The sequence below is a fragment of the Chelmon rostratus genome, chromosome 17, assembly GCF_017976325.1.
Source record: "Chelmon rostratus isolate fCheRos1 chromosome 17, fCheRos1.pri, whole genome shotgun sequence".
NCBI lineage: Eukaryota > Metazoa > Chordata > Actinopteri > Chaetodontiformes > Chaetodontidae > Chelmon > Chelmon rostratus.
Genome location: NC_055674.1, coordinates 18,608,486 through 18,632,735, shown reverse-complemented (window position 1 = coordinate 18,632,735; position 24,250 = coordinate 18,608,486). Strand labels below are relative to the sequence as shown.

The following is a 24,250-nucleotide window of genomic DNA, read 5'->3' as shown; positions in this document are numbered from 1 at the left end:
AACCAGGGTGAAACATTTTTTCAGGTTGCACGTTTTTTTTTTCCATCAAGGTAACAGTTGAGAAACTGTTGACCAAATCATGCCAACATCATCACATGATGGATGCCTCATTATTTCTTTTTAGACGTTATCCTTACTGCGATGCTGATGATATAACTGGAGAACTGTGTCATTGTTGCACACAAGGCCACATCATGTCTTCTAATGTTTTTTAACAGTTTAAGTGAGCTCATTTAATGCAACTCATAATTGTGAATTTCCTCAAACTTGTGTAAGGTAGAAATGACAAATGAGTGTTGTACATATCGCTGTTTATTTTTTCTTTAAATTTTTTACTTTTGTTCATAGAACATTATCAAATTTGACTCTTATATCAAACTCTTACACAATCTATCTGTACGGTAAAAAGGCTACAGCCAGCAGCACGTTAGCTTAGCTTAGCCAAAAGACTGGAAGCAGGGGAAACCAGCTAGCCTAGCCCTGTCTAAAGGTAGCTAGCATTGTCTTACCTCACAGACATGACAATGGAATCAAGAATCAAGACAACAACTAGCGCAGATTTAGTAGTTGAGCGTACAGTAGGTGAATGTAATACTAATAAGAATTCTGCATGTGCCAGATTAACCACTGTGACCTCAGTAAGTCTCATAATGATGTGTATGTGTGTGCAATGTTGAGTTTTACACCAGCTATTGCCTCGGTAGTGATGTGGAAACATCATCCAAAGGGACCTAAAGATGCTGCTGTAGTTTACCTCAAAGAAAACACGCTGCACGCTGTGTCTGTACCTTGATTTATACTGTTCTCTGTGGCAGCCTTCAGATTTCACGTAGGCTATCGCCACATGGTCGCAACACGTTCCTCAGCAGCTGTTGTTTCTGAGCTGCAGTTTTTCAGCTCCTGATTTGTGATCGTCTGTCTGCGCGCTGCCGAGCCATCTTTAAATTTTCCTTCCCCGTGCCCCTCTTGGGGGGACCACCGCATTCCTCAAAGACCAAAAAGCTTTGATGCAAACATGCGTGACCAGTGGGGGCGTGTCTAATGCTCTGTACCGAGACACGTGTATATTTACCTACATCCTCCCTGCAGGACCGGAGCTTCAACTTGCCTTCCACCAGCAAAAGAAAGCCTTATCATGCATGTTAAAACACAGTTCCTACTGGCTGCTTGAGCTCCTGTATTTGTATTGATGACAAATGTGTGCCTTTTTAATGACATATTTTGTTTCACGTTGGTGCTAATGAACTCATTGTGTCGGCCTGTTTACAGTGAATTGTTTGAGGGACGTAGCAGTGTTACATGCAGGTGAGGCTACACCTAACAAAGACGTTGTTGTGATGTGGGTTAATGACTGTCGAGAGGCTTGTAGGGAAAAGAAGCGCTAGCGAAGCTGTACGTTAAGTAATTTTACATCCACCGACTAACAGTGCATATTAATGCGTGTAAATATAATGTTCATAAATGTAAATATTTGTTCTTTACTGTTTCTCGGTTATAATGTCAGTGTTTTAGACCTTGTTGTAAACTTTAAACCTTTGCTGTACATAAATAAATGCTTCTATTTATTATAGAATCACAGCTCTCTGGGTTCAGTCTCTGAGACTCATCTCTGCACTGATGCTTGACTTGTTCACATCCATATCAGACTTGCCAGTGGGTTTAGTTTGGAACTAAATGCTTTTGTGCTGAGCTCTTTCCTCATGTTCTTCACTTAAGTCCCTCGTGAAATGAAAACAAGGCGACAGCTGAAAGATTGCTAGACAGGAGATGTTTGCGAGAAATGAATATGGAAGTATGCGAGTATGCAAAATCTGATAATGAGCAAAGATAAAGGGGGAAAGAATGTTAAATACTTATGATGATTACCAAATGAAATATGCTCAACCTTAAAAAAATGTATGTTCAATACCTTTAGCTATTTCAACTCTTAATCTATTAATTTATATACTTTTTATCAGATCCCAGTTGCTATCTTTTAGTTGAGTTGGTTGAGTTTCATTGAGTTTATTTGTTGGGCTACAATCTTACAACATACATACAGCTGCAGAAGCCTCCTCTGGGGTACAAGTAGCCCTGGCTGGGAATCACTAACTTGAACAATGTAACAGATTACAGATGTCAGAAACTGGGTCTTAATTTGAATATAGTTTTTCTAGTAATTTTAATTCAGTGGTACAATGTAAGAATGTCAGTAAAGGGGAAAAATACTACATGAGACATGGACATTTTGTTTAGAACCGACATTTTTCAAAAATATACTGTATTATTGTCACTTTTTTTTGCTACATAGCCATGTCTTACTTTCCTCCTCCATGTTGTTATCATGCGTGGCTGAAATTCTGGCTAAGGTATGTGACAGATGGGAGGTTTTGAAAAATGTACAGCAGCGTATTCCACTGTTTTTATCCAACAGCTGTGGTATGCAGACATGGCAGAAAACGTGCAGCGAGGGTTTTTTTGGGGGGGGCTGGCTGTGCTTTTGTAGCTCTTCTGTGGAAAACGAGACCTTTTTCCTAGAATATGAAGCCACCGCAGCGAAAGGCAAAACCGTACAGTTTCTTAGAAATTCTTCAACAATGAGAGATCGCGAATAGAAAAACAGCAGCGTGAGTGTGTGAAAGTCTCCCCATATAAAAGATGTAATAAAGCATGCATGAGAGTCTATAACACAGTTTACACATTCTCAATATAGTTGAATGCATTAACACATATCCCTCATAATTTGGTAATACATGTTTTTGTTTACTTCTTGATCAATATATAATTGTGATGGACTGATGGACACAAATTGTCAGTTGATGTGCTTTTTATAAGGCAGCAGTAGAGTATATTGAGCTGAGAGCTTCCCATGGCCCCAGGCACAGCTTGGTAGACATACTTATGAGCAGTTTGTCACGTGTTCTTGTATGTTTTCCTTCAAAAAAACTAGAACTTTAATATGTGCTTTGAGAGGTTTAATGAGTTTTAATGTATCATCTCTTAATATCAGGCAAAATGGCATTATATTGACCATCATGTGGCCCTATCTTAATTAAACATTGTTTTTCTTTCTTTCTTTCTTACCCGAGGATTAATAAAGTCTTATCTTATCTTATCTTATGTTATCTTCAGTTATTGAAATCCATGTTTTGTGGTAGCCTTAAGAGTAAGCCACAACACCAGCTATCAGAGAAGAGAAGCAATACAAAGAGCTTTGTGACCCTGCAGATCTGTGGTCCAACCCACCAGTAGGCTCATCAAGTGCAAAGTTCAAGGCTGAGGAAAAGCGGAAACGTTGAGCTGGTAGCAAAATCCAGTGAAGAGATGCAGCGACATATCTATAGGTGTGAAGGTAAACAGACAGATAAGACAACAAGCAGTTCATGCCGACTTTCAGATCTCCCTCTGTATATGATGACAAATACAGCTCTGTCCATGGCATCTTCAGTCAGTCTGAACCTTTGTCATTGAGACTCCCAACACGGGGGTACAATTTGTTTTTGCTTGCGCAGACTGCAGAAAATCTGCTTTTCAAAGAATAGTTTCATCGGATTCCCTCAACATCATTAATCATTAATGTAACCTCAAAGGTCATGTACGACAGGCTGGATGATTCCAGATACTTCCACAGATGAATTCCACAGAATGGAAGAAACCCTGTTTGAAGTCATGGAGTATTATCTACTCTACATGTGTTTTTCAGCTTGAACAAAAGCCTCAACATCCAATTTATTAAAGACTGATTGCAACATATCTGAAGCTATTTAAGCTTACACAGGTTTGACTCAACTTCATTCATACACATTTTATGATTAATGCTAATTCGTGTTTAAATTTTGGTGTGGTACAAACATGACAAACAGGGTATCTCATATTGTACGAACACATAAATTCTTAACATTATACATTCCTTTGAAATTTCTGAGCAGGTTCCCATAAATGTCATCTCATGTTTAAGACATGTGATGTCCCACAGTGTGAGGATACAACATCACGGCTCACCTGATGCTACATAAACAAAGCCAACCAGTGGGATGCACAATCCCTGAACCATCACTGACCTTTGCTCAGGCTGTGAGAGAGACCAGACTCATTTGGGAGGAACATGCTTCTTACCAGAAAACAGTCTGACCAGTCGCACTACCTGCAGTATTTAATCAAAGTTGTTCACAGAGGATACATTTTTTTAATTTTGTACTTTATATCCTCAGAAACTCTCATTATTATAGGACCACATTATATTCACTTAAAGTCTGCCCCCTCAGAAAATATCCAATATCCTTTTTTTTTTTTAATGTTTGGGTTAATTTATGCCTTCATTAGATAGGAAATGAAAGGAGAGAAGCCAAAATAGCCAAAATAGATAATTAAATGCCAACAACACAAATTTTTTAAGGTTAAGGACTCTAGTGGTTTAATGACTGTTTGCCCAGCCTAACATGCAACAAATAGGACAAGACAGGTTTCTGAATTATTTATAACATGACATAATACTTGTTAGCTTTACAGCTGTTAGCTCAGCTGTTTTTGCATGTGTGTATATAACAGTGTCATCATCATACATTTGCAGTTGCTCCTTGAGGTACACCCATTGTTCACCTCATGTTAGGTCATCATTAGCTTTAAAACACTGCATCCTATAAGATAACGATAAAGAGATCCACTCCTATGCTTTAGAGGAAAATTTAGATTTAGAAATGAGAACAAATATAAGAGTACAGCAGCAGCTACTCCTCCTTTATCAAAACTAGATTTGTTAGGTATGAAGTAGCTGGTTTGGTGGAATGATTTGCTCAGGACTCATGATAGGTTGTCAGTTATTCAATGACTTTATCTGCAACTTCTGAAATGTAATATTAATTACATATATTATGAAGTACTGATGCGTCAGATATCAGAGTGTGAGGATGGGGGCAGCCCAGCCTGGACTCCTGCCGGTTACAGTGGGTGTGCCACAGGGATCTATTATAGGTCATATGCGAAAGATAATTCATGGTTTTCTTAAGATTGAAAAACATAGTAATCTGCATAACTCTACTGTCAATAGTTTAAATGTTGAAGGGGTTATGGAATAAAAGTGTCTTGCCATCTGGCTTGATGACAAATTCACATTTAAATAGCACATCAGGAACCTTGTTGGCAAACTGCTACAAAAGATTGTCTTTTTATACAGAAATGAATCCAGTTTTGAATCAGGCCTGAATCAGGAGTTAGTAAAAATGAGTTATGTTATTCGGTTGCAGGAGACATTCATGATGTCTTTGGCCTATATTGACACTGTCATGAGTCACGTCAGTCAGGTCAGGTTTAATCTGGAAGCTCTTCCTGCATATGTTGTTCACCCCAACCTGCTCCAAAGGGACATGACGTCGCACCGTCTGGTCTCAGCCGTCATACAGCCTCGACCCCTCAGCTCTTCCCACGTGGAGTAAACATCCTCTCCAGTAGTCCGGAGAGGGCAAAGCTTCCTGTCCAATAGCTGATTCCACACTCACTCACTTTGCTAATCAATAATATTATTTTCCCTGTGTGGGATATGTACACACTTAAGTGTAAGTGACTAACTGATAAACACTGAGAGAGAATTTTTTTTTTTTTTACTGTCACCCTGTGTCAGTGTTCGACTGATGTTGGCTGATTTTTACATGGAGTAGAAATAAATAACTTGGTGTTAATAGTGGGTCACAAACACCTTTACTGACAATGAAGCTTTTTATTACACTATATTCAAATGGTTTTGGTTAAACACCTGAAATTAAATGAGAATGTTGTTGTAAATAGTGCTTTTATATAAAACACTAACTTTTTTCTTTTGTTGTCTTACTTTAAGTTAGATGTAATCTCTGTTTATGGTGATCTTCATTCTTCAGACAGCTTTCCTTTTCTCTTTAGTGCTGATTCAAGTAATTGAATGAAAAGTAACATATCTCAGTTGAATATATTAAAAATTCCAATTTGTGGGTATTTGTAATGTTTTTGAATGTCAGTGAAGTCTCTCTACTGTATGTTGGTTTGTGATAAATACTATACCCTAGTGCTGGTATTTCTTAAATAATATTTTAATAAATCTAGAGTAGATTATTGTACTAAATGAAATAAAACAATAAAATGAAAGCCAAATGAATACTAAATAAGATAAGTTTAAAAGTAAATAAATCAATAAAACCACTGCAGATAATACAAAAGATTGAAAAATAATACAGGAATTTATTTGTTTTAGGGTTTATTTCAAATGTGTTTCTATATAGTAATACATTGTTTCTTAGGGTAAGATAACTAAGAAGTGAGTTCCTCTCAATTATAAGATGTAGAAATTCAGTAAGTTAAATTTTGGGAATGTTTGTGAATAAATCATTTTCCCCATAAAAGAGGAAAAAGAATAACATATTCTTGAGGCTAACTTCTGTCTGTCACAATAGAAAGTACCTCTCAGGCTGAAGTGGTGAGCATCAACAGTGAAACTCAAAATAAAATCACATTTTGATTAGTGAATATTAGTATTAGCGCGCCCCCTACAGCTCACTGAATGTAATCTCCGACCTGTGCACCGGAAACCACGTGGTCCTGCTTTTCACACGCGCATGTAGCGGCTGGAATGACTTCCCTTTAAGAGCGTGTAGATTTAATCTTAGCTTAAAGCTACTTTACCTCCATCATTAAAACCATGTCAGGCAAGTCGGAATTGCAAATCAACTCCCGGTTCGCGCAGAAATATGAGAAATACCGACAGAAAGAAGAGCTACAGAGACGTAAGTGTGTCACTGCTAGCTAACGGTGGCTAAACCTTCAGGCTAACAACCCAACGTGGGAGAGTGTCGCTGGATTAGAGTCGTTTTCTGCCACTTATTCTATGTTATTTGTGACTTTAACGTGTGTGTGTTCCGTGTCGTTGCGCAGTGAAGGACCGATACGGAGACCGAGCTGATGACAGCGGCTCGGAGTCGTCTGAGTCCAGCTCTGGTGACAGTGAAGTGGTCAGCATCGTCACTCTGTCAACACATAGCAGTGTCTCAGAAACGTGCCGCTGTGTTTCATGAAGTTTTCTCACCTTTATTTCCTCTCCCAGGAGCTGGACCCCGAAGTTGAGAGAGACTTTTACAGAACGCTGTCACTGCTGAAGAAGAAAGACCCCAAGATCTACCAGAAAGATGCAAAGTTCTACACAGAGGGTGATTAAAGTACAGTCATTTCTGCTCATTTCGCTGCCTCTAAGGCTTTTTATACAGAAATTATCAAAATCTGTTGTGTTCAGGTGCATCCACCAGTGATGAGACGAAGCCTTCAACCTCAAAGAAAGCAGTAAAGCCCATGTATCTCAAGGACTATGAGCGTAAAGTCATACTGGAGAGGGAAGGGTGAGTGACACACAGACGTGCCATCATTTACTGCAATACTTGACTGCACCACAATTATCATCGCAGTTCTTCATCAAGTGTCTCAGATCAGCCGTCACTAGCCAGATTGATGCATTTTTGGTCCTGTAGGAGAGTTGTCCTCGTTAGAAAATGCAAGTATAGCACGTTCAGTCAGAGACACAATTAATTAATTAAAAACATCATTTTGGCAATCAGTTATTTGAATATGAATATGTAATTTCATAGGCTCTAGTAACCATACAGCTGCAGCGTATTGTAGCTTTGAAACTGATGTTTTGGGTCTAGGACGAGTGTGTAACATTCAGGCAGATCTGTTGCAGAAATGAAATTTAACATTTCTAAGTATGTTATTATCAGTGTTTAATGACCCGACAATAAGAGTCACTGAATTTTCGTTTCCTTAGACTGAGCTCTTTATATTTGCAGAGGGAGCTGGTCCTCTTTCACGGAGTCAGCCATGTTTTTACAGTAGCCCAGAACGGACAAACCAAACACTGACTCTGGAGAGCGCCTTTCATGTTCTTCCCGAGTTTCATGTCTAACATAGGTGTTCTTACACACTTGGAAAGGGAGGTTGAGACGAAGGGTATTATTTGGTCATACTCTGCAGCCTCACCACAAGATGCCCTGAAATCCTACACACATGGACCTTAAAGTAGTAGTAGATGCATCGCTGCATGTTCAGTGTTGTGCAGTGGATGCAGTCCTATATTTCGTATTGTACATTTATTGTTTAAGCTTGTGAGTTTTCACTAGCAAGCTATTGCAAATGGCTTGCGGGTAGATCTCATCAGCTATGTCTTTATTTTGGAAACAGATTTTTTTGTGCATACTACCTAGACAGCTTTCTCACCTATATTATTTACCCATAAAGCCTGTTATTTTCTTATGCTCTTATGCTCCAAGCCACAGGAAAACTACAGTTCACTTGATGAATGTAGGCTCTGATTGTTTTGGTTTATTTGTTTTTTTTCCAGCAAATATGAAGATGATGATGACAGTGATGAGGAGGAGGTCGCCAAGAGAATGGAGGTAGACTAATTTACCAGATAATTTTGCTCCCTTTTGGAACATGGAGATACTTACTGGTGGCAAATGTTTTATTAATCATTATTGTTTTCTGTCAAAGAGAGCGGCCTCTCCTAGCTACATTCAGGAGCAGAAGGAGCTGAAGGAAAGGTAAGACTCAAACAGTCTGAAGGCGTCTGGCAATATAACTCGCAGACTGTTTATGGACACCAAAATCTCTCTTCAGCTTCCGCAAGTTCATCCAGGACAGCGACGAGGACGGCGAGGACGACGATAAGGGCAGCGAGGGAGATGGAGGATCCCAGCTGCTGACCAGGAGGATAAAAACACAGGAAGAGAAGGTCAGGAACTGTTAGCAGTTACTTCCCAACTGGAAAAAAGAGACGTACAGCAGCATTGCTGATCAGGATGAACTGCGTCTGTGTCTGTTTGAAGGATAAAGAAGAAGCAGACTTTGTGGAGTGGCTGAAAGGCCAGGCTGAGCTCGATGGTCCGGAGGAGGTGAAGGACATGGTGAGTGTGTCTGAAATGTGCAGGAGTGTGAGAAAGCATGTTGGGAAAATTATTTTGGAGGCTTGTGTTTAACTTGCTTAGTAATGAGAGTGTTTTGTGTTGAGACAGAAATACTTAAGGGACTACTGGAATGACCCAGAGCTGGACGAGAAGGAGCGTTTCCTGAGAGACTATGTCCTCAACAAGGGCTACCTAGATGAGGACGATGATGATGAACGGTATGTTGCTGTCTGTATGGACGTTAGCTTTGTTTTCCTCGTGAGTTGTGAAGAGCAGGAGGCATAAAGCATTTGTATGCAGCCTAACTGCAACATGTACAATAAACACTCCTGATGCATTAAGGATCCCAACCTACGATGAGGTGGTCCAGGACGATGTGGAGGACTCTGAAGAGGAAGGGGAGACTTTCTTGGAGCGGCAGGACGACTTTGAGAGACGCTACAATTTCCGCTTTGAAGAGCCCGACGCTCAGCAGGTCAAGACGTATCCCCGCAGCATCGCCACGTCTGTGCGCTCCAAAGACGACCGCAGGAAACGCAAAAGGGAGGAAGTGAAGGAAAGGAAGAATAAGGTGCGTATGATGTCACAAAAAAAAACAGAGAGAAACAGAAACAGAGTTAGTATTCACTGCTAACCTTTGCTCTGTCTGCCTCTCGGTGTTGAATCCTAATATGCCTTCATTCATTTGCTAATACTAACACGTTTCTCTTTCTCTGTTTTTCCTTCGCTCCCTTTCCCAATGACTCCTGCAGGAGAAAGAGCAGAAGCGTGAGCAGCTGAAGCAGCTGAAGAACTTGAAGCGAAACGAAATCATGGAGAAGCTGAAGAGGCTTCAGGAGCTGACTGGCAACGAGCAGCTCGCCTTTAGTGAGGCTGACCTGGACGGAGAATTTGATCCACAGCAACACGATCAGCTCATGCAGGTGGGTGTTTACGCACACTGTTTTTCTGAAATGGTATTTGTATGCTCACTCAATTGACCATTAGCTTAGCCCCTGTCCTAAAAAGTGGCTGTCCAATCACAGCGCAGCCTACAGTAGTACTAACAGTGTTACTTCCAAAGCCAGAAGAGCACATGCACATAATTACAGTAGTCCTGGATGCTATCACATCTTTTTTAGTTTAGGCTAACATTAGTGGCTCTGTCCTCCTCTTTATGGATTTGGGGAAGTTTACACTCCAGCAACCCAGCCCAATGTTACCCAAGATAGTGCTATGTTTGACAAACACATCAGTTAGTCCTCATATGAAAAGCCTTTTCTTTGTAACAGTCAAAGCGAAACATACCTTTGAACATCATGAACAAAAAATATAAATTTAAAGCCTTGTTTTGCTTGTCTGAGAATTTAAGCTAAGCAGCTAAACAGGTTGTGGTAGAATTAAAGTATGTATCTGTGTGTCATCTGTTTTTTTTGTTTGTTTTACTTTTTGCCATTTAGCTTTACTCCCATGTATGTAGCCATGAAGTTAATATTTAAGAACATGTTTGAAAATGAGTCAGCTGGAAACCAGCTCATGGGGCTAACAGTAGCTTAATTAGCTTGCTAGCTACAGCTTATAAAAACAACCAGTGACAGTTAATATTTTAGACATACAGCCCACCTCAGACAATATTCAAGCTGCAGACAAATCAGATTTCTGTCTCCAATCAGATATTTAAGACAGGCTGTCCGCACTGTTTTTTTTTTTGCTAGTGATCAGATTGGACTTGCGTGTCCAGACATCACAAGTCTATCTGCACTGGTTGCTGTAGTAAAGACGTAGGGGTCCATTATTTTTACGCTGGTGAAGCCGCTTTCCAACACAGAAGCGTGAGAAATGAAGATCCATCATCTCGCCCTCCAAACAATCGCACAGTCGAGCGGCAGTGCAGACACTGCTCTCTGTGTTGTCCTCCATACCGCTTTGCTAGTTGTCGTATGTCGCTTCGTGAGTGATGCAAAAGACAATTTGAAATCAGATTTGAGCGTCCGGACTGAGACACGTCTGTAGAAATCGATTGGAATCACAAACCACCTCCAAATGTGGCTGGGACCCAATTTGGAAAAATCTTGTTTCATGTGTTTTTTTTATTGTCCTTTTTAAAAATCAACCTGGAACAATCTGGATATGCCAAAAAACAGATTTAGTCAGGCAGTCAGAACAAGGCCCGAGTGTGTGGTCCTGCATCTGGACTCAATCATGTTGTGTGTGTGTTAAGATTAAAATATAAAAAATCTGTAAGATCTCTTGTGTCTGTGGTCTCCCCTGTTTTTAAAATCAGTTAAGTTTTCGTAAGATTGTCATAACTGAAGTTAGCTGATTCAACCCAACTGTCTGCTTTTGCCTCCACCCACACAGGTGCACTGTGTTTGGCTAATTAAACCTGAGGAGTGTGCTGCATTTAAACCAGTCAGCACACATGTTGGTTGATGAAGATACTGCGGCTGCTCTTTGCAGAGAGGCCGCGCTCAGCGTGTCCTCGGTTTGTTCTAGTTAAACAACATTTAAACTCGACATCAGCGACGTTTGCTGTTTCTCCCTGTTTGCAGAAATTCTTCGGAGATGAATACTACGGAGGAGAAGAGGAGGAGAAGCCTCAGTTTAATGATGATGATGAAGTCGAGGGTAAGCGTGTGTTTTATGTGTTTTATTTAAATGTAGCAGTTCAGTCACCGCTGTGCTGCAGACGGCACTGACTGACAACTCAAATTATAACCAACACTCAGGGTTTAAAGCTTCTGCTTGAAGTTTGAGGAGGAAGAATACAGGGAAAATATCATTGGATATAACTACTTACAAAGCAAAAGTATGCTAGTAGTTATACCCTACCTGTGTGTTTAATTTCTGAGTGGTAGACTGCACAGTGAGTGGGATCTTCATTGCATTAATGGATCAGTTTGAAGATGTAAGCTATGGCTCATGTGTGTTCAACAGAGCACTGGAACTGGGACACATGGACAGGAGAGGGACAAGAGGAGGACTACGGTGAAGAAGAGCATGATGAAGAGGAGTATGACGCCGCTGGGCTTCACTGCGATGATGAAGGCTTCGTTGTGAGTTGGCTAGTTTCTACTGAAAGCTTTCTTTTATCCGCTCAGCTGGTCAGATTTGTTCTGGTAAAGAGAAACTCCCTCACCAGAAGTCCATTTGTTAAAACAGATGGATGCAGACTATGACCCCAACCAGCAGGCTGCCTCCAAGAAGAAGAAGAAAAAGGAGAGGAAGAAGATGCAGAAGACGGACATGCCACAAATGGGCAAAAAGAGAAAAAAGTCTCACTTTGCAGAGGTCATCACCAGACATAAACCTGTGTTTGATCCTCGTAAGTGTCAGTCAGCCTCCTGCGGTCCCGAGCCTTCGACAGGCGGTGATATGCGTTGTAGTCGTCTGAATGAAGGTTGTTTGTGTTTCAGAGGAGAAAAGCTTTGAGCAGTACCTGGATGAGTACTATAAACTGGACTATGAGGACATCATAGATGACCTCCCATGCAGGTTCCGCTACAGGCAGGTCCTGCCCAACGACTTCGGCCTCACCACTGACGAGGTGAGAACAGCCGCGCTTCCACCAGCTGCAAATAACTGACTGTTCGCTAAGCTCGTATAACCATCCAAGTATCGTGTGAACCCCTAACCCATTCAGGTTTTTTTTTTTTTCAGCTGTCTGAAATGACACTTGCCTGTAGATTTTATCAAACTTTAGCTAGCTAATCAAGATAACATTAGCTTCATGAGCTGATTGAGAAGGCAGTCTCCAGACCTTTTTTAGTGTTTCACGCTAGCTCCTCTTTAAAATGATAATTTTGCAAGTCTTGCAAATTCACTTCAAGACCACATTCAAACAGATGCATGTTCCAGGAAAAAATTCAGCATCCTCAGTTTGTGATCCTGTAACAGGCATGAAGAAACAATGTTCACCTGCCGTGCATAGTTAAGGTTGCTAAGATATGATTGGATTATCTCTGTCAGGGAAAGGGTTTAGTGAACAGTCAGTTGTCATATGGTTTGAACAAACTGAGAACAACGATATGATGCAGGCTGACTGGATGTCGGTTGATGATGCTGCAGTGATGAGTGCTGAGGTGGCTGATCTGGTATTGCTTTTCCTCCGGGGAGAGCTCTGACCAGGGAATGATCTCAACTTAATCTTCTCTCTGAGCAGACCACTAGCTGATTTGATCAAGCAGAAGCAAACGTCAGATATTTAAAGCAGCCTTAAACTCTAAAGGGTCTGCAGACAGGAGTTGTTGATTTGGAAGTTTCTGGTTCCTCCCTCAGATTTTAAATGCTGATGATAAGGAGCTGAACCATTGGAGCTCTCTGAAGAAGACCTGCATGTTCAGGTACTGCCTCTGTCCTTCATGGTCAAATGTTACATCTGTTCTGTTGTCTCAGCTCATGAATTACTATTATTTATCTCTCAGGTCTGACAAGGAAGAGATGAGTGATTTGAAGAACTATAAAATCAAGTCCCAGAATGAAAAGAAGAAAAGAGAAATCCTGAGCTCTATATACTCTGAGTGAGTATAACACAATGCACGTAAATCAGCTGGACGCCTGACAATAAATCTATCATTATGTAACTATTTATTTGAACTTGATCTACAGGGAGGATAAAGAGGGGCAAGAGGCTAAGACTAAGGTGGGGAAGAAGCGAAGAGATCGTCTGAAGAACGCGGAGAATGAAGGCAGAGAAGAGGACGGTGTTGTCGCCTCCATCATGGACTCTACAGAAGAGACAGTCGCCCAAACCCTCAGAGAGGCAGTGGATGAGGCAGCAGGAGAGGAGGAGGAGATTCTGATACCCAGGAAAAAGATGAGGGAAGAGGAGGCCCAGGCAGAGGTTTCTGTCGAGGAAGCATCAGATAAAACTGAGGTGAAAACCAGGACTGAGAGGCCAAAATGGTCCAAGAAGAAGCACAAGCATTCAGGTGGACGGCTCACGTCCGGGGTGAAGATACGCGGCCAGGAGTTCAGTAGACAGAGACTGAAGGCTTATGGTCTGAACCCCAAGAGACTGTTCTTCAGACAGCTCGGCAGGCAGAAACGGAAAGCTCACGAGAAGAAAGAGAAGCAGAAAAACAAGGAGTGATCAGAGCTGCATATCACAATCAACAAAACAGTCCTCTGATTTTTATAAGAATTAACATACATTATGGAAGTGAACTTTTCCATTGTTTTCTGGCTTCACATTGACCTCTTTTTAATTAACAAAAACTGAAGGAAATGTGTAAAAGGTGGCTACAAATTTTGGCTTTTTGCCTCTAATTTGTTTGTGCTTACAGTTGAGTGTAAGATTTGAATTTATTTCACTTGCTACATTCACACTGTTTAGATTTCACAACCTGTAATAAACATCCAGTTAAAATTTGATCCCTGTGCATTTTTAGACATGTCATTTCTTCGAAGCTTGATGAAGTTTAAAATGTGCATAATGTTTTTCACCCACAACTGCAAGCGCGCCGGCTGTCGCCTCCTTCCACAGCCAGTTCAGACGGAACAGATATAACCCACGGATAAACTGGATGCTACATAGTGTGAACCAGGTGGATGAAAGCAACAAACTAGAACAGTACATGCTTATAATGTGTGGACTAGATGCATCTTTAAGATTATGTCATCCTATGAAAAGACAAAACCAACTCACACTGATACAGCTGTTGGCTTGTTTACCAGCAGCTGCATTTAGCATTCAAATAAAAAAATATATAATATACTTATCTGATAATGGCAAACATTTCTCTAAATTTTGGAAAATGTGAAGGGATTAAAATAATGTGCTTCATTTTGAGGCCTAAAGCCTTAAAAGCGAAACCTCAAAGTGGTATGTTTGAAGCTTTCACCTTTGTGTAAATGGTGAATCCTTTAGAAACTTGATTTCTTGATTAGCTAGTATTTTTATTAAAACAGTCACAACTGATTTCCTAAAACACTTTAGCTTTTTTGTATAGTTCTGCATTTGATGGTCTAACAGCACTGATAACCACTGAATTCTGTTTGACAACTGTTAATTTGAAGCAATATAAATGGTTTGTCCATTATTACACTGTGCATACTGAAATCACATTTTTTGTATTGCTTTCAGTAAATAACCCTAAATGTTCTTATAATGATAAATTAGGCAGTGTTCCAGAGTGGAAGGTCAACACAAAATCGAGAGATTGAATGTAGATGAAAAATAATAGGAACAGGAGACACATAACAAGAAAAAGGGCTGTTCAAAGTTTTGTCCTCAGAGAACAGGGATACACGGTTATGCCCACTCTGAACAGTAGGTGGCGGTATGCGCGCGAGAGGCTGCTCGAAATCGGCCAAGGACCAAAGAAGAAGAGGAAGAAGAGGCGCGCTCGGGTCTGGATTTGAATCACGGAAACGAGCTGAACGGTGGGATGTCTTTTACTTCATTTCTACCAAAAAATAAGCTTTTTTTTTCCCTCCATAAACATTTTACTTACTTGTGAGTCGACAATTTAGGTTGTAATATGTATTGTGTATCAGTATCAGTGTATCATAGTTTAGCTAGCCACGTTACAAACGTTTGGCAGTGCACGTACTGTAAAGCTGTCGCTGTAAACAAACACAGGAGGGTTTTATGTGTGTTACGGTTAAAGTTACGGGTCTAGTGTTGCTTTGCCTTTCACATTCACCATGAGGGTCAGTGTTGGTACTTATTTTACTGAAGTTAACTCGACGCAGTTTCGTGGTAACTTAACCTTACGTATTTTTAGATTTTTCCAATACTTTTGTTCCGCCTCACTTCAAAACGGAAATAAATGCTAATTACACTTTTACTGCTTTTTGTACACTTGAGTCCAATACACAACAATTTACTTCTGCTGCACTCCAATGAAATCTGAAGTTACAGGAGCTTTATGTGTTGAAATACTGTCACAGTGTATGAGTCATCTAAATATTTTTTCCACCACTGGAGAAGTAGACTTTGATGTTTATATTGTTTGGTTGCTTATTGTTGTTGATCATGCAAAGCTTAACAAGCCTTGATGACCTCTCCCTGCAGGGAACACAGCATTTCAAGTTGAATCTCTCTCTAGCTGCCAGCATCACCACAATGGTTCAAGGTCATAAATTTCAAGACTTGGAGGAGACGGGCGCAGCGTTGGTGGCCTACATCAACAGCAGCCAGCCTGAGAAACTGATGGAAGTGAAAAGTGATAATCTGGCCATTTTTGATCAACACGCTGAGACGAAGAAGTTTGTGACACAGATTTTAAAAGGCAAGTAGACATTTAATGATGTGTTGTGCTGTTTCTCGCTGGATTATCACTGCCACATGAAGATGAATGAGACATTATCTCTCACCTAGTTGTGTGCCAGTCCTGTGTAGTGTCAGCAACTGTTCTTTATGCATCCATTAAACTTTCTGAGCAACAGTGTTTTAGACTTGGACCCAGACCCTGTTATCTTCATCTGCAGTGCTCTCTCTCTCTCTCTTACTCTTCTGTCATCTCTCTATCACTGTCCGTCATCCCCAGGTGTGGCTCAGATAGAGGAGAGTGCTAGCCAGAGGCTGCTGGACATGGAGGAGGAGAAGAAGCACAGGGAGCATGAGCTGGAGAGCCTGGAGGAGCAGCTGAGGCAGTGCACAGCCAAGAGCCAGATCACTGACTCAGAGTTACAGTATCCTCTATATGTGTGTGTCTGCTGTGGAAAATGCAATGAATTCAGTCCAAATCTTGCTTTATGTACCGTTTTCTGTGTTAGCATCCTTAATCCTCCTCCAGATTTCTGCAGGGAGAGTTGGAGCGTCTGAGAAACAGCGAACACGAGCTTCAGACTCTTCAGAACGAGGTGGATGAAGACACCACCGAGGTCATCCCTTCAGCAATGTGAGTCTCAGATATCAATGTAATGAGAGGGTCTTTTGTCCAAGGACTTATCTCTGTTTTTTCCTACCTCCAGTCGCCACGTACTCACCGTATGAAATGAAAATGCCAACACAAGAAATTCAAACCATTTCCCTCTTATACACTCTATTAAACATTGTCCAGTATTTTCTGGAAAACACACATTGTAGTGTGGATCTGACTTTAATATTTTTTTTCTGCTGGCAGATATGTTCCAGGGTGGGCCGCTAGTGTACGTAATGTGAACACTATATAGTGATAGTGCAGTCGAATACCTTAGCCCTGAAAAAGATTTTCTGGAGGTTGTGTGGAGAGGTGTAGACTAAATATGGAGTATGTTGCACAAATTGTTGTATCCACCTTCTCTGTATAACAGTGGTTAGAAAAGACAAGAATCAATCCAAGCTCTCCGCCTTTGAAGCTGCGTTTGTGTGCCACTTTGAGCCACCACCAGTTTCCCCGACCTGTGACTTTTTTCAGAATTACATTTTTGTTTTAATCTGCTGATACAAAAAACAGCTCTTGCTTCTAATTGCTCCCAACTATACTATTAAAATAATGTAGTTCCATATACATACACATGGTGCATGTAAATATATGGCTATAGCTTTGCATGTGTATTTATAACATAAGTACTTTGGCATCTTTAGGGGAATCTGTGCCTGGGAGAGCTTTTGTCTGTGGATGTGTGAGTGTATCTGCGTTGATTTGAGAAGATTTGTTGAATATTTTAATTCAGAGAAAATTAATTGACAAGCATTTTAATAACTCTGATTCAGTCATTTTTAAGTAAAGAAAAAAAAGGTTTACTGCTTAAAGCTCTATTAATGTGAGGATTTGCTGCTTTCGTCTGTTTTATATCATTGTAAACCGATGTCTTGGGACTATAGAAGACATTTGAATCTTGGGTTCTGGTGATATTGCGGTGGGCATTTTTCACTGTTTTGTGACATTTATATAGACAAGCTATTAATTGATTTATCAAGACAGCAATTGCTAGTTTGCTAGCAATTGCTAGAATCAATAATAAAAAGAATTGTTAGCGTACAGCTGATGATGCTGTCACATTACGGTGTGCTGTTCTGAAATCAGAGCAGATACAAACAGCACAGAGCACAGGATTTAAAACAGTTCTGCTCTCCACAGACAGACACTGACTGAGAAAATAAATAGGCAACTAAAACATAAAGCACCATTCTTTTAGAAAAACACTGCATTATTCTGTTTGACTCAACGTACTGCTTTCATGTGGCGGCAGTTACATTTGGCAGTTGTAAGTCGTTACATGTATTTCTGTTTTTGATCTTCCTTCAACAGATATGTGGCTCAGGTGTACTACCTCATAACCAAGATCAAGTGGGAATATGACACACAACCCAGCATCTTAAAAGGAGGTACAGTTTTCTCTTGCTTTTTGTGCGTTGTGTCAGTGCGTGTGTGTCTGTTTACGTGGCTTCATGTGGTTTTCTCCCCCTGCAGTGCACTATGGTGCAGACCTGGCCACGCCCATCAACATTGACACATCTCTGCGAGCTCGGAGCGACGTGAGCGACCAGCTGTGGGACTTTGTCAGCAGTGAATGGTAGCTGAAGGATGCTGGTGTTGTCAGAAAAGTTGTGTACATTATCTGTGTTTGTCTGCAAGTTTGTTTTCTTTGGTTTTCTGATAAATTTCTGTTGTTTAAAAAAATTAAATATGTCAGACCTTTTAACTCAGTAGTTACTCTCTAACTGTATTTCAGCAGCACAGATTCACTAGAACATTTTGTAGTGGTAGATGAGATGGGGGGGTTGGCCACTAGATGTCGCTGCAGAGCTGTTTGTTATGTTCCGTAACCGCCTACACGGCCTCCTTGGAATTATTGAGACTCAGATGAGACAGTGCGGGGAGATTAAGAGCTCCTTTGTGCAGTCAGGTGTTTCTTTGGTTTACAAGATGACTGTGCAGAATCCTTTTGCTGAGGAAGATGCCGCTGGGCTTGTAGGTGGAATTAGTCAGACTAGTTCACCATAGTTTAGGCCAGTGGTTCCCAACCTTTAACTGTGAGGGCAGATCTGACAAATCTAACAAATTTTATACATACATATGAGTAACTGGTTTGAACAGTCAGGTGCAGCATGTGATGACATGGACTCTGGACATGGGCTATTGTAAATTTACTCAAAGGTGTAATATGTAACATTTCTAAATGTCTAAAAATGATTAGTTCTTTGTTATGTATTTTCTTGAGTTGTACACTTACATTTCCAGCAATGTTCAAAACCAGAGCAATCTGTATTTTTATTAAAGCTAACAGTGTGTTTTATTTGGCCACCTATCAATGTCACATCACCTTTACCCCCTCGAGTTGCTGTAACTTCCGGGGAAACGAGAAACACTAGTGCTGCGCTGCAATACTGATACAACCATACAGTATTATTTAGTGTGCCGTAAAAAAAGTTAGTATGTACCAGTACATAGTATTTCGAATGCAGTCACAAAATTTTCCTGTGATCCCATGCTACTTGACGACATCATCAAACTCACATTTTATTGTTTTGAAAAGTAATGTGGTTAATACTGATGTGTTTCAAGATCAGCCTGTGACAGTACAACATATCATCTGTAAGTGTGACTGTACCAGACATGACAGTGATGAGTTAGCAGAAAAACAAAAATGAGAACAAGATGCTGAAATTGAGGCTTGTATCCAGGCTGCATGGGTTGAGCCCACCTCATGTTTCTGCACTGCGGGGTGTGAGTGTTGTATTATTATTAACCATCTGCTCTACTGAGAACTGAAACTTCCCTCTTCTTTGAAAAGGGCTTCATGCCACATTTGTGTACCACTGCAGCACGGCGAGTGGTTAAAGAGTGGGCAGGATGACATACGGTTGTTGGGGAGGTGCATACTCTCAAATACCAGAACGTGGAAGAACCATGCTCCAGTGTGTGGTTTCCTTACGGTAAACAGAGCAACTAACAGCTAGCAATGGCTTGTTTCTGCAACTTCAGCTATACTTCAGCCACAGGCGCATGTCATATCAAGTGGTTAACAAGTGGTTTGCATGGAGGTAGGGTGGTGTAAGTTAAGACTGAGCCTCCATCTGCTTGTCTTTATTTTTCCTTTCATTGTTATGAAAGTTGTTGCTTGCTGAAGTCTCAAATGTTCATACTCAGCAAAGTAAAGTAGCGGACGACTAACTATCACTGTTTATGCTTAATTTGCCATCAACTAGTGAGCTTTCAACACTAAATGTCAGCTAACCTTAAGACAGGCCTTAGTAAGTGGTGGTGTTGTATTGGATCAAATGCACCACCCTTCGCTACGACATCAGAAGGCATCGTGGTGTTAAGACCTCTGTGACACAGCGTCGACAAACTAAACTTTTTAAACTCCACCAGGAGACACGTCACTGCAGAGACATCTGTTTCTATTGTTCTGGACACTGTTTACTTACTGCATTTATATTAATAAGCCCATTTTTTTGGTCCACATTTAAAATAAAAAATTCCCATCTCCTTCTAGCTCATAGTGTCAGTATTTGTAGAACTTTTCATGTCAGCAAACAATGATTGGCATTGTTTGGATTTTGGTTTGGTGTTTTCTGTGTTATCTAAAATAGAAGTTTGAGGTGTACAGTGACGGTGTTGAGTGCTGTGTATGTATTCCTGTAAGAAACGTGACTCTAGTAGTAAAGAATATACAAAGCTCCATGTAAACATCATTCACATATGTTTTATTCAGTGCACATATAAAACTGGCATCATAACTTAAGTGATGTTTTTTTTTTACAATACAAAATGCAGCTCTGGTAAATTCAGAAAAGGCTATAGATATTTACAAAGTACACTAAAAAAAATCAGTAAATAGATTTTTTCCTTTTTACATTTATGTACAGTATTACCATTGGCAACATGTTCATTTTTATGTCACTATGACCACAATGAAATTCCCCATCACTTAGCAGCCCGCACTCTGTTATCTGGGCTGTGTGGGACAAGATCATATCTGCGCTATTTCACGAGAAAAATAGATTCATTATTTCAGAAAAAGACCCTTCCGTCCTTTGGACTTCTTTTGTCCACAAGCTTTAACACATCACTGCGATATTCTAGTCCGTTAAACCAGGAAGGCGTCTGCGAGCCTCCGCTGTCAGCTTTATTGCTTTTAGTCATTCATCATGTGTTGCTACATATGTCGAGGGGACCTCCAAAGCTGCAAACCGCTCAGCGCGGCCCTCCACATGACGTGTTCAGTGCGTCTCCAGGCCGCTGAGCCTCTGATCTCGGCCGAGGGGACCTCTACCCAGCGTTACTGCTGACCAAAACTCACATGGCACAAATTACATGGGTTTGGCAGCAGGGTTTGGGTGTGGATGCTCTGTGTTTGTAACCACATATCATTATATGCTGCACAGGGGGAGCAGATAAGGATAAATCTCATGCTTGGGTCCTGGTCTATCAGATGTGCAGCATAATTGTCTGAATTTATGTGAAATGTCTTGTACACAGCCTTTGATTTCATTTTATGTGCAAAGGCAAACACTGATTAAAAAAATGAAATGATTTTGCTGGAGGAATGACCTCTGACAAATGCTGGCCTTGTTTTCAGTGTCTAAGAGACAAACTTAATGCGCTTTTAACAAGAAACTGCCAGCTACTATTAATGCATTCACATTTCCTGTTTTTCATGATTAACCTGTCGTAGAAAATATGCACACGAACTTGAAAAAGTCAATGTCTTTCTCCCAATTTGGACACTTAACACATACACCGAGCTTATTCTGTTCCATGAAGATTAACACCAGAACTGTGGCGGAGTGCAACACAAAACTTCAGCTCCTGACGTGCACGCTTGCTCGACTAGAGCACACATGCAGCTCAGATTAGCGGTCCATGTCCGTGTGTGAGTGCTTGCTCTCTGTGTTAAATGAGCCGCCGTGTCATGTTTTAGACATCCTGGGGTAAATGGCTTTGATAGTCGAGGGTGTTAAGTTACCGGAGGATACTGTTGTCTCCAGTCCTTCCAGTCTGTGAGCGGCTGCGTCAGTCTTACTGGTGCTGCACTCCAGGAAGGGCATCCCAATCTTCTTCACCTGTCCGTCTTTTGTTATGAGGCAGTGCTGGCAGAGCAGCCTGAGGATGGCCCTCCTCATGTCCTTGCTGGTCAGGGTGTAGATGATGGGGTTCAGGAGGGAGTTGAAGATGGCGATGCCCAGGAAGTAGTCTGCCTTCAGGAGCACCTCACAGCTTTTGGCTGGGCAGCAGAAGTCAAGCAGGAGGAGGATGAAGAGGGGCAGCCAGCACGCGATGAAGACTCCCAGGACTATGGTGACGGTCTTCAGCAGGGCCATGTACTTCTGGGACTTGCGGTAGAGGCCTTTGCGCTGCGGAACTGAAGCGAGGCGCTGGGTGTTGGCCTTGACGATGCGGAAGATGCGGACGTAGAGCACCACGATGGACATGAGGATGGCGCTGAAGACGGTGATGCAGAAGAGGATGTAGCTCTTGGCGTAGAGCGGGAGGACTGTGGAGCACTGGTCCAGCTGGCCCATGCAGTTCCAGCCCAGGACAGGGAGGATGCCCAGCAGCACAGACAGCACCCAGCTCGCTCCAATCAGAGCAAACATCCGCCCCTGTTTGTCCCCCTGGTACGGCTTCATCCTCACCATGGTGACATGGCGCTCTATGGCAATGGCCAGCAGGCTGATGACCGAGGCGGCCAGCATGATGAACACACCGCCCTCCCTCAGGAACCACAGCACCGGGGTCATGTTTAACGTGTTGGCACCAGACATGATGATGTTCACCATGTAGGTGAAGCCTGCGAGCAGGTCCGACAGGGTCAGGTTGCCTAATAAATAGTACATGGGCAGATGGAACTTCTTGTTCTTCCAGATAGCCACAAGCACCACGGCGTTTTCTACAACTATGAGCAGGCAGACCAGCAGGAAGGCGATGGCCTCTGGTTTCAGTCCTTCCTTGTACTTGTTCTCCTTCAGCTTGCCCGTGAAGTTGTAGTGCTCGATGATGACCGCGTTGCTCTGGTACTCATGAAACATCTGCAGCAGCTTTCCTGTGGAGGGCGACATGGGGATGGCAGACGGGGCTGCGGCGGCATGGGCAGCGTGGAAAGCCTCTGTGGCCATTTTTGGTGTTTCTAGAGGTAGATGCTTCTGCTTGTTTTTCCCCCTTTTCTGATTTGCAAATTAGATCCACAGAGCCGGTGTCACGCAGTCCTCTGCTTGTGCATCTCTCTCTTCGCTGGTGAATGACAGGAGGCGTTGGCTGTCGTGCGCGGGAGGAAAAAGTGTTCCTTTCGATGCTATCAGATAGGATTTCCTGTGGGTTCAGAGTTTTTCCTCCAAAAAATCAGTTTCTTCCAATGCCGGGGCTGCGCACTAGGAGGCGACAAGTGCCAGTCTGCACGACAACAAGAGGGAGAGAAAGTTAGTAGTGATGAGGAAAAATAAACACGATCATTAACGACAGGAGATGGGCTGTTCAATTAATTTAGAAAACCTGTAATATATCGAATATACGGCGATGATTACACACTACAGCGATCATATCTTCACGGTAAATGAGGGGGAAACCTCCAGCACGGAGCAAGCAATCATAACTTTTAGGACAAAACAAGGGTTTTGGCTTAAGTGGGATTAAAATGAGAAAAAGCCTTCCAGAGTTTTAATTGAGGAGTTTTTCTGAATCCACTGACCTCAGTGTGAGTGTTTTCCTGCCAGTCAGGATTTAAGCACACGTTTGACACAATAAGTAGAGACTAACGCATCTCATGTGTGCCATTTGTGCGTAAATACGCGCGCATTTAAATATCCATAAGAGAATTAAATCGATCTTATTCTTGACACAGAGATCTAATTTCTTGACACAGAGATAGATATATGTCCGGTTTTAACTGGCATACATAGAGTAAAAAAAGGTCAAGGTATATAATCATTTTGACATCCAAACTATCCATATTACAGCTACTGCAAGTGAAAATAACAACAATAGTCACAATAAAGCGCGGACGCATCTCACGCCTCGGAAAGCATCTCACCTGACCAGCATGGTTTTAAAAAAAAACCCGAAACGTTTTCACGCACCTGGAAAAGCGTGCAAATATCCAGTGAAACTTCAGCAGAGGTGATCCCACGGCCGGAGCAGAGCAGGACCCGGACCCAGTCTGTCGCGGCTCCACAGCGACATGTGAGTGTGGTGTGGGAATGGAGCAGGGCAGGACTCAACACGCAGTGGGTTGGTCTATAATGTTTTTGCCCTTCAGCGATTTTCCTCCTTCCTTCTCTGACCCCTTCAGTTTTTTTTTCTTCTTCTTTTCTTGATTTGCCCTCAGGAGGAATCAGAGCTTGATGACAGATTCTGTGTCATTACAGAAGAAGAAGAAGGAAGAAAGTGAGATTTTGACCTTATCACTTTGCCCCGGGCTACAGCTCAGCTCCTGTAAAATGTTGCCATTTGTATTTTCCCTGCAGTCAATAAGCGTTTGAGGTGTAATTACGGTTGTAG

At 41.6% G+C, this 24,250-nt stretch overlaps 3 protein-coding genes and 1 non-coding gene across 4 annotated transcripts; 3 read left to right on the top strand and 1 right to left on the bottom strand.

Moving 5' to 3' along the window:
- The first annotated feature begins 6,559 nt into the window (after window positions 1–6,559).
- kri1 (KRI1 homolog) lies at window positions 6,560–14,232 on the top strand. The gene is made up of 18 exons (XM_041956260.1): window positions 6,560–6,728; window positions 6,877–6,953; window positions 7,046–7,148; window positions 7,232–7,334; window positions 8,333–8,387; window positions 8,485–8,534; window positions 8,611–8,725; window positions 8,820–8,897; window positions 9,006–9,115; window positions 9,240–9,468; window positions 9,650–9,820; window positions 11,429–11,504; window positions 11,814–11,932; window positions 12,039–12,201; window positions 12,293–12,423; window positions 13,155–13,219; window positions 13,301–13,396; window positions 13,485–14,232. Exons 1-18 carry the CDS (start codon window positions 6,644–6,646, stop codon window positions 13,966–13,968), a joined length of 2,310 nt encoding a protein of 769 aa, XP_041812194.1. The 5' UTR covers window positions 6,560–6,643; the 3' UTR covers window positions 13,969–14,232.
- On the top strand, window positions 12,939–13,038 carry LOC121621527. The gene has a single exon (XR_006007638.1). It is a non-coding gene; the product is annotated as a Z30 small nucleolar RNA (small nucleolar RNA).
- A 978-nt stretch (window positions 14,233–15,210) lies between the features above and the next one.
- spc24 (SPC24 component of NDC80 kinetochore complex) lies at window positions 15,211–20,264 on the top strand. Its single transcript, XM_041957507.1, has 6 exons — window positions 15,211–15,260; window positions 15,895–16,111; window positions 16,370–16,514; window positions 16,619–16,723; window positions 18,059–18,135; window positions 18,221–20,264. The coding sequence occupies exons 2-6, from the start codon at window positions 15,946–15,948 to the stop codon at window positions 18,325–18,327; spliced, it is 600 nt and encodes a 199-aa protein (XP_041813441.1). The 5' UTR covers window positions 15,211–15,260; window positions 15,895–15,945; the 3' UTR covers window positions 18,328–20,264.
- Window positions 20,265–20,445: 181 nt separating this feature from the next.
- Window positions 20,446–23,965, bottom strand: s1pr5a (sphingosine-1-phosphate receptor 5a). Its single transcript, XM_041956977.1, has 2 exons — window positions 23,830–23,965; window positions 20,446–23,146 (listed from the first exon to the last, which is right to left on the bottom strand). The coding sequence occupies exon 2, from the start codon at window positions 22,870–22,872 to the stop codon at window positions 21,667–21,669; it is 1,206 nt and encodes a 401-aa protein (XP_041812911.1). The 5' UTR covers window positions 22,873–23,146; window positions 23,830–23,965; the 3' UTR covers window positions 20,446–21,666.
- Between the last annotated feature and the right edge of the window lie 285 nt (window positions 23,966–24,250).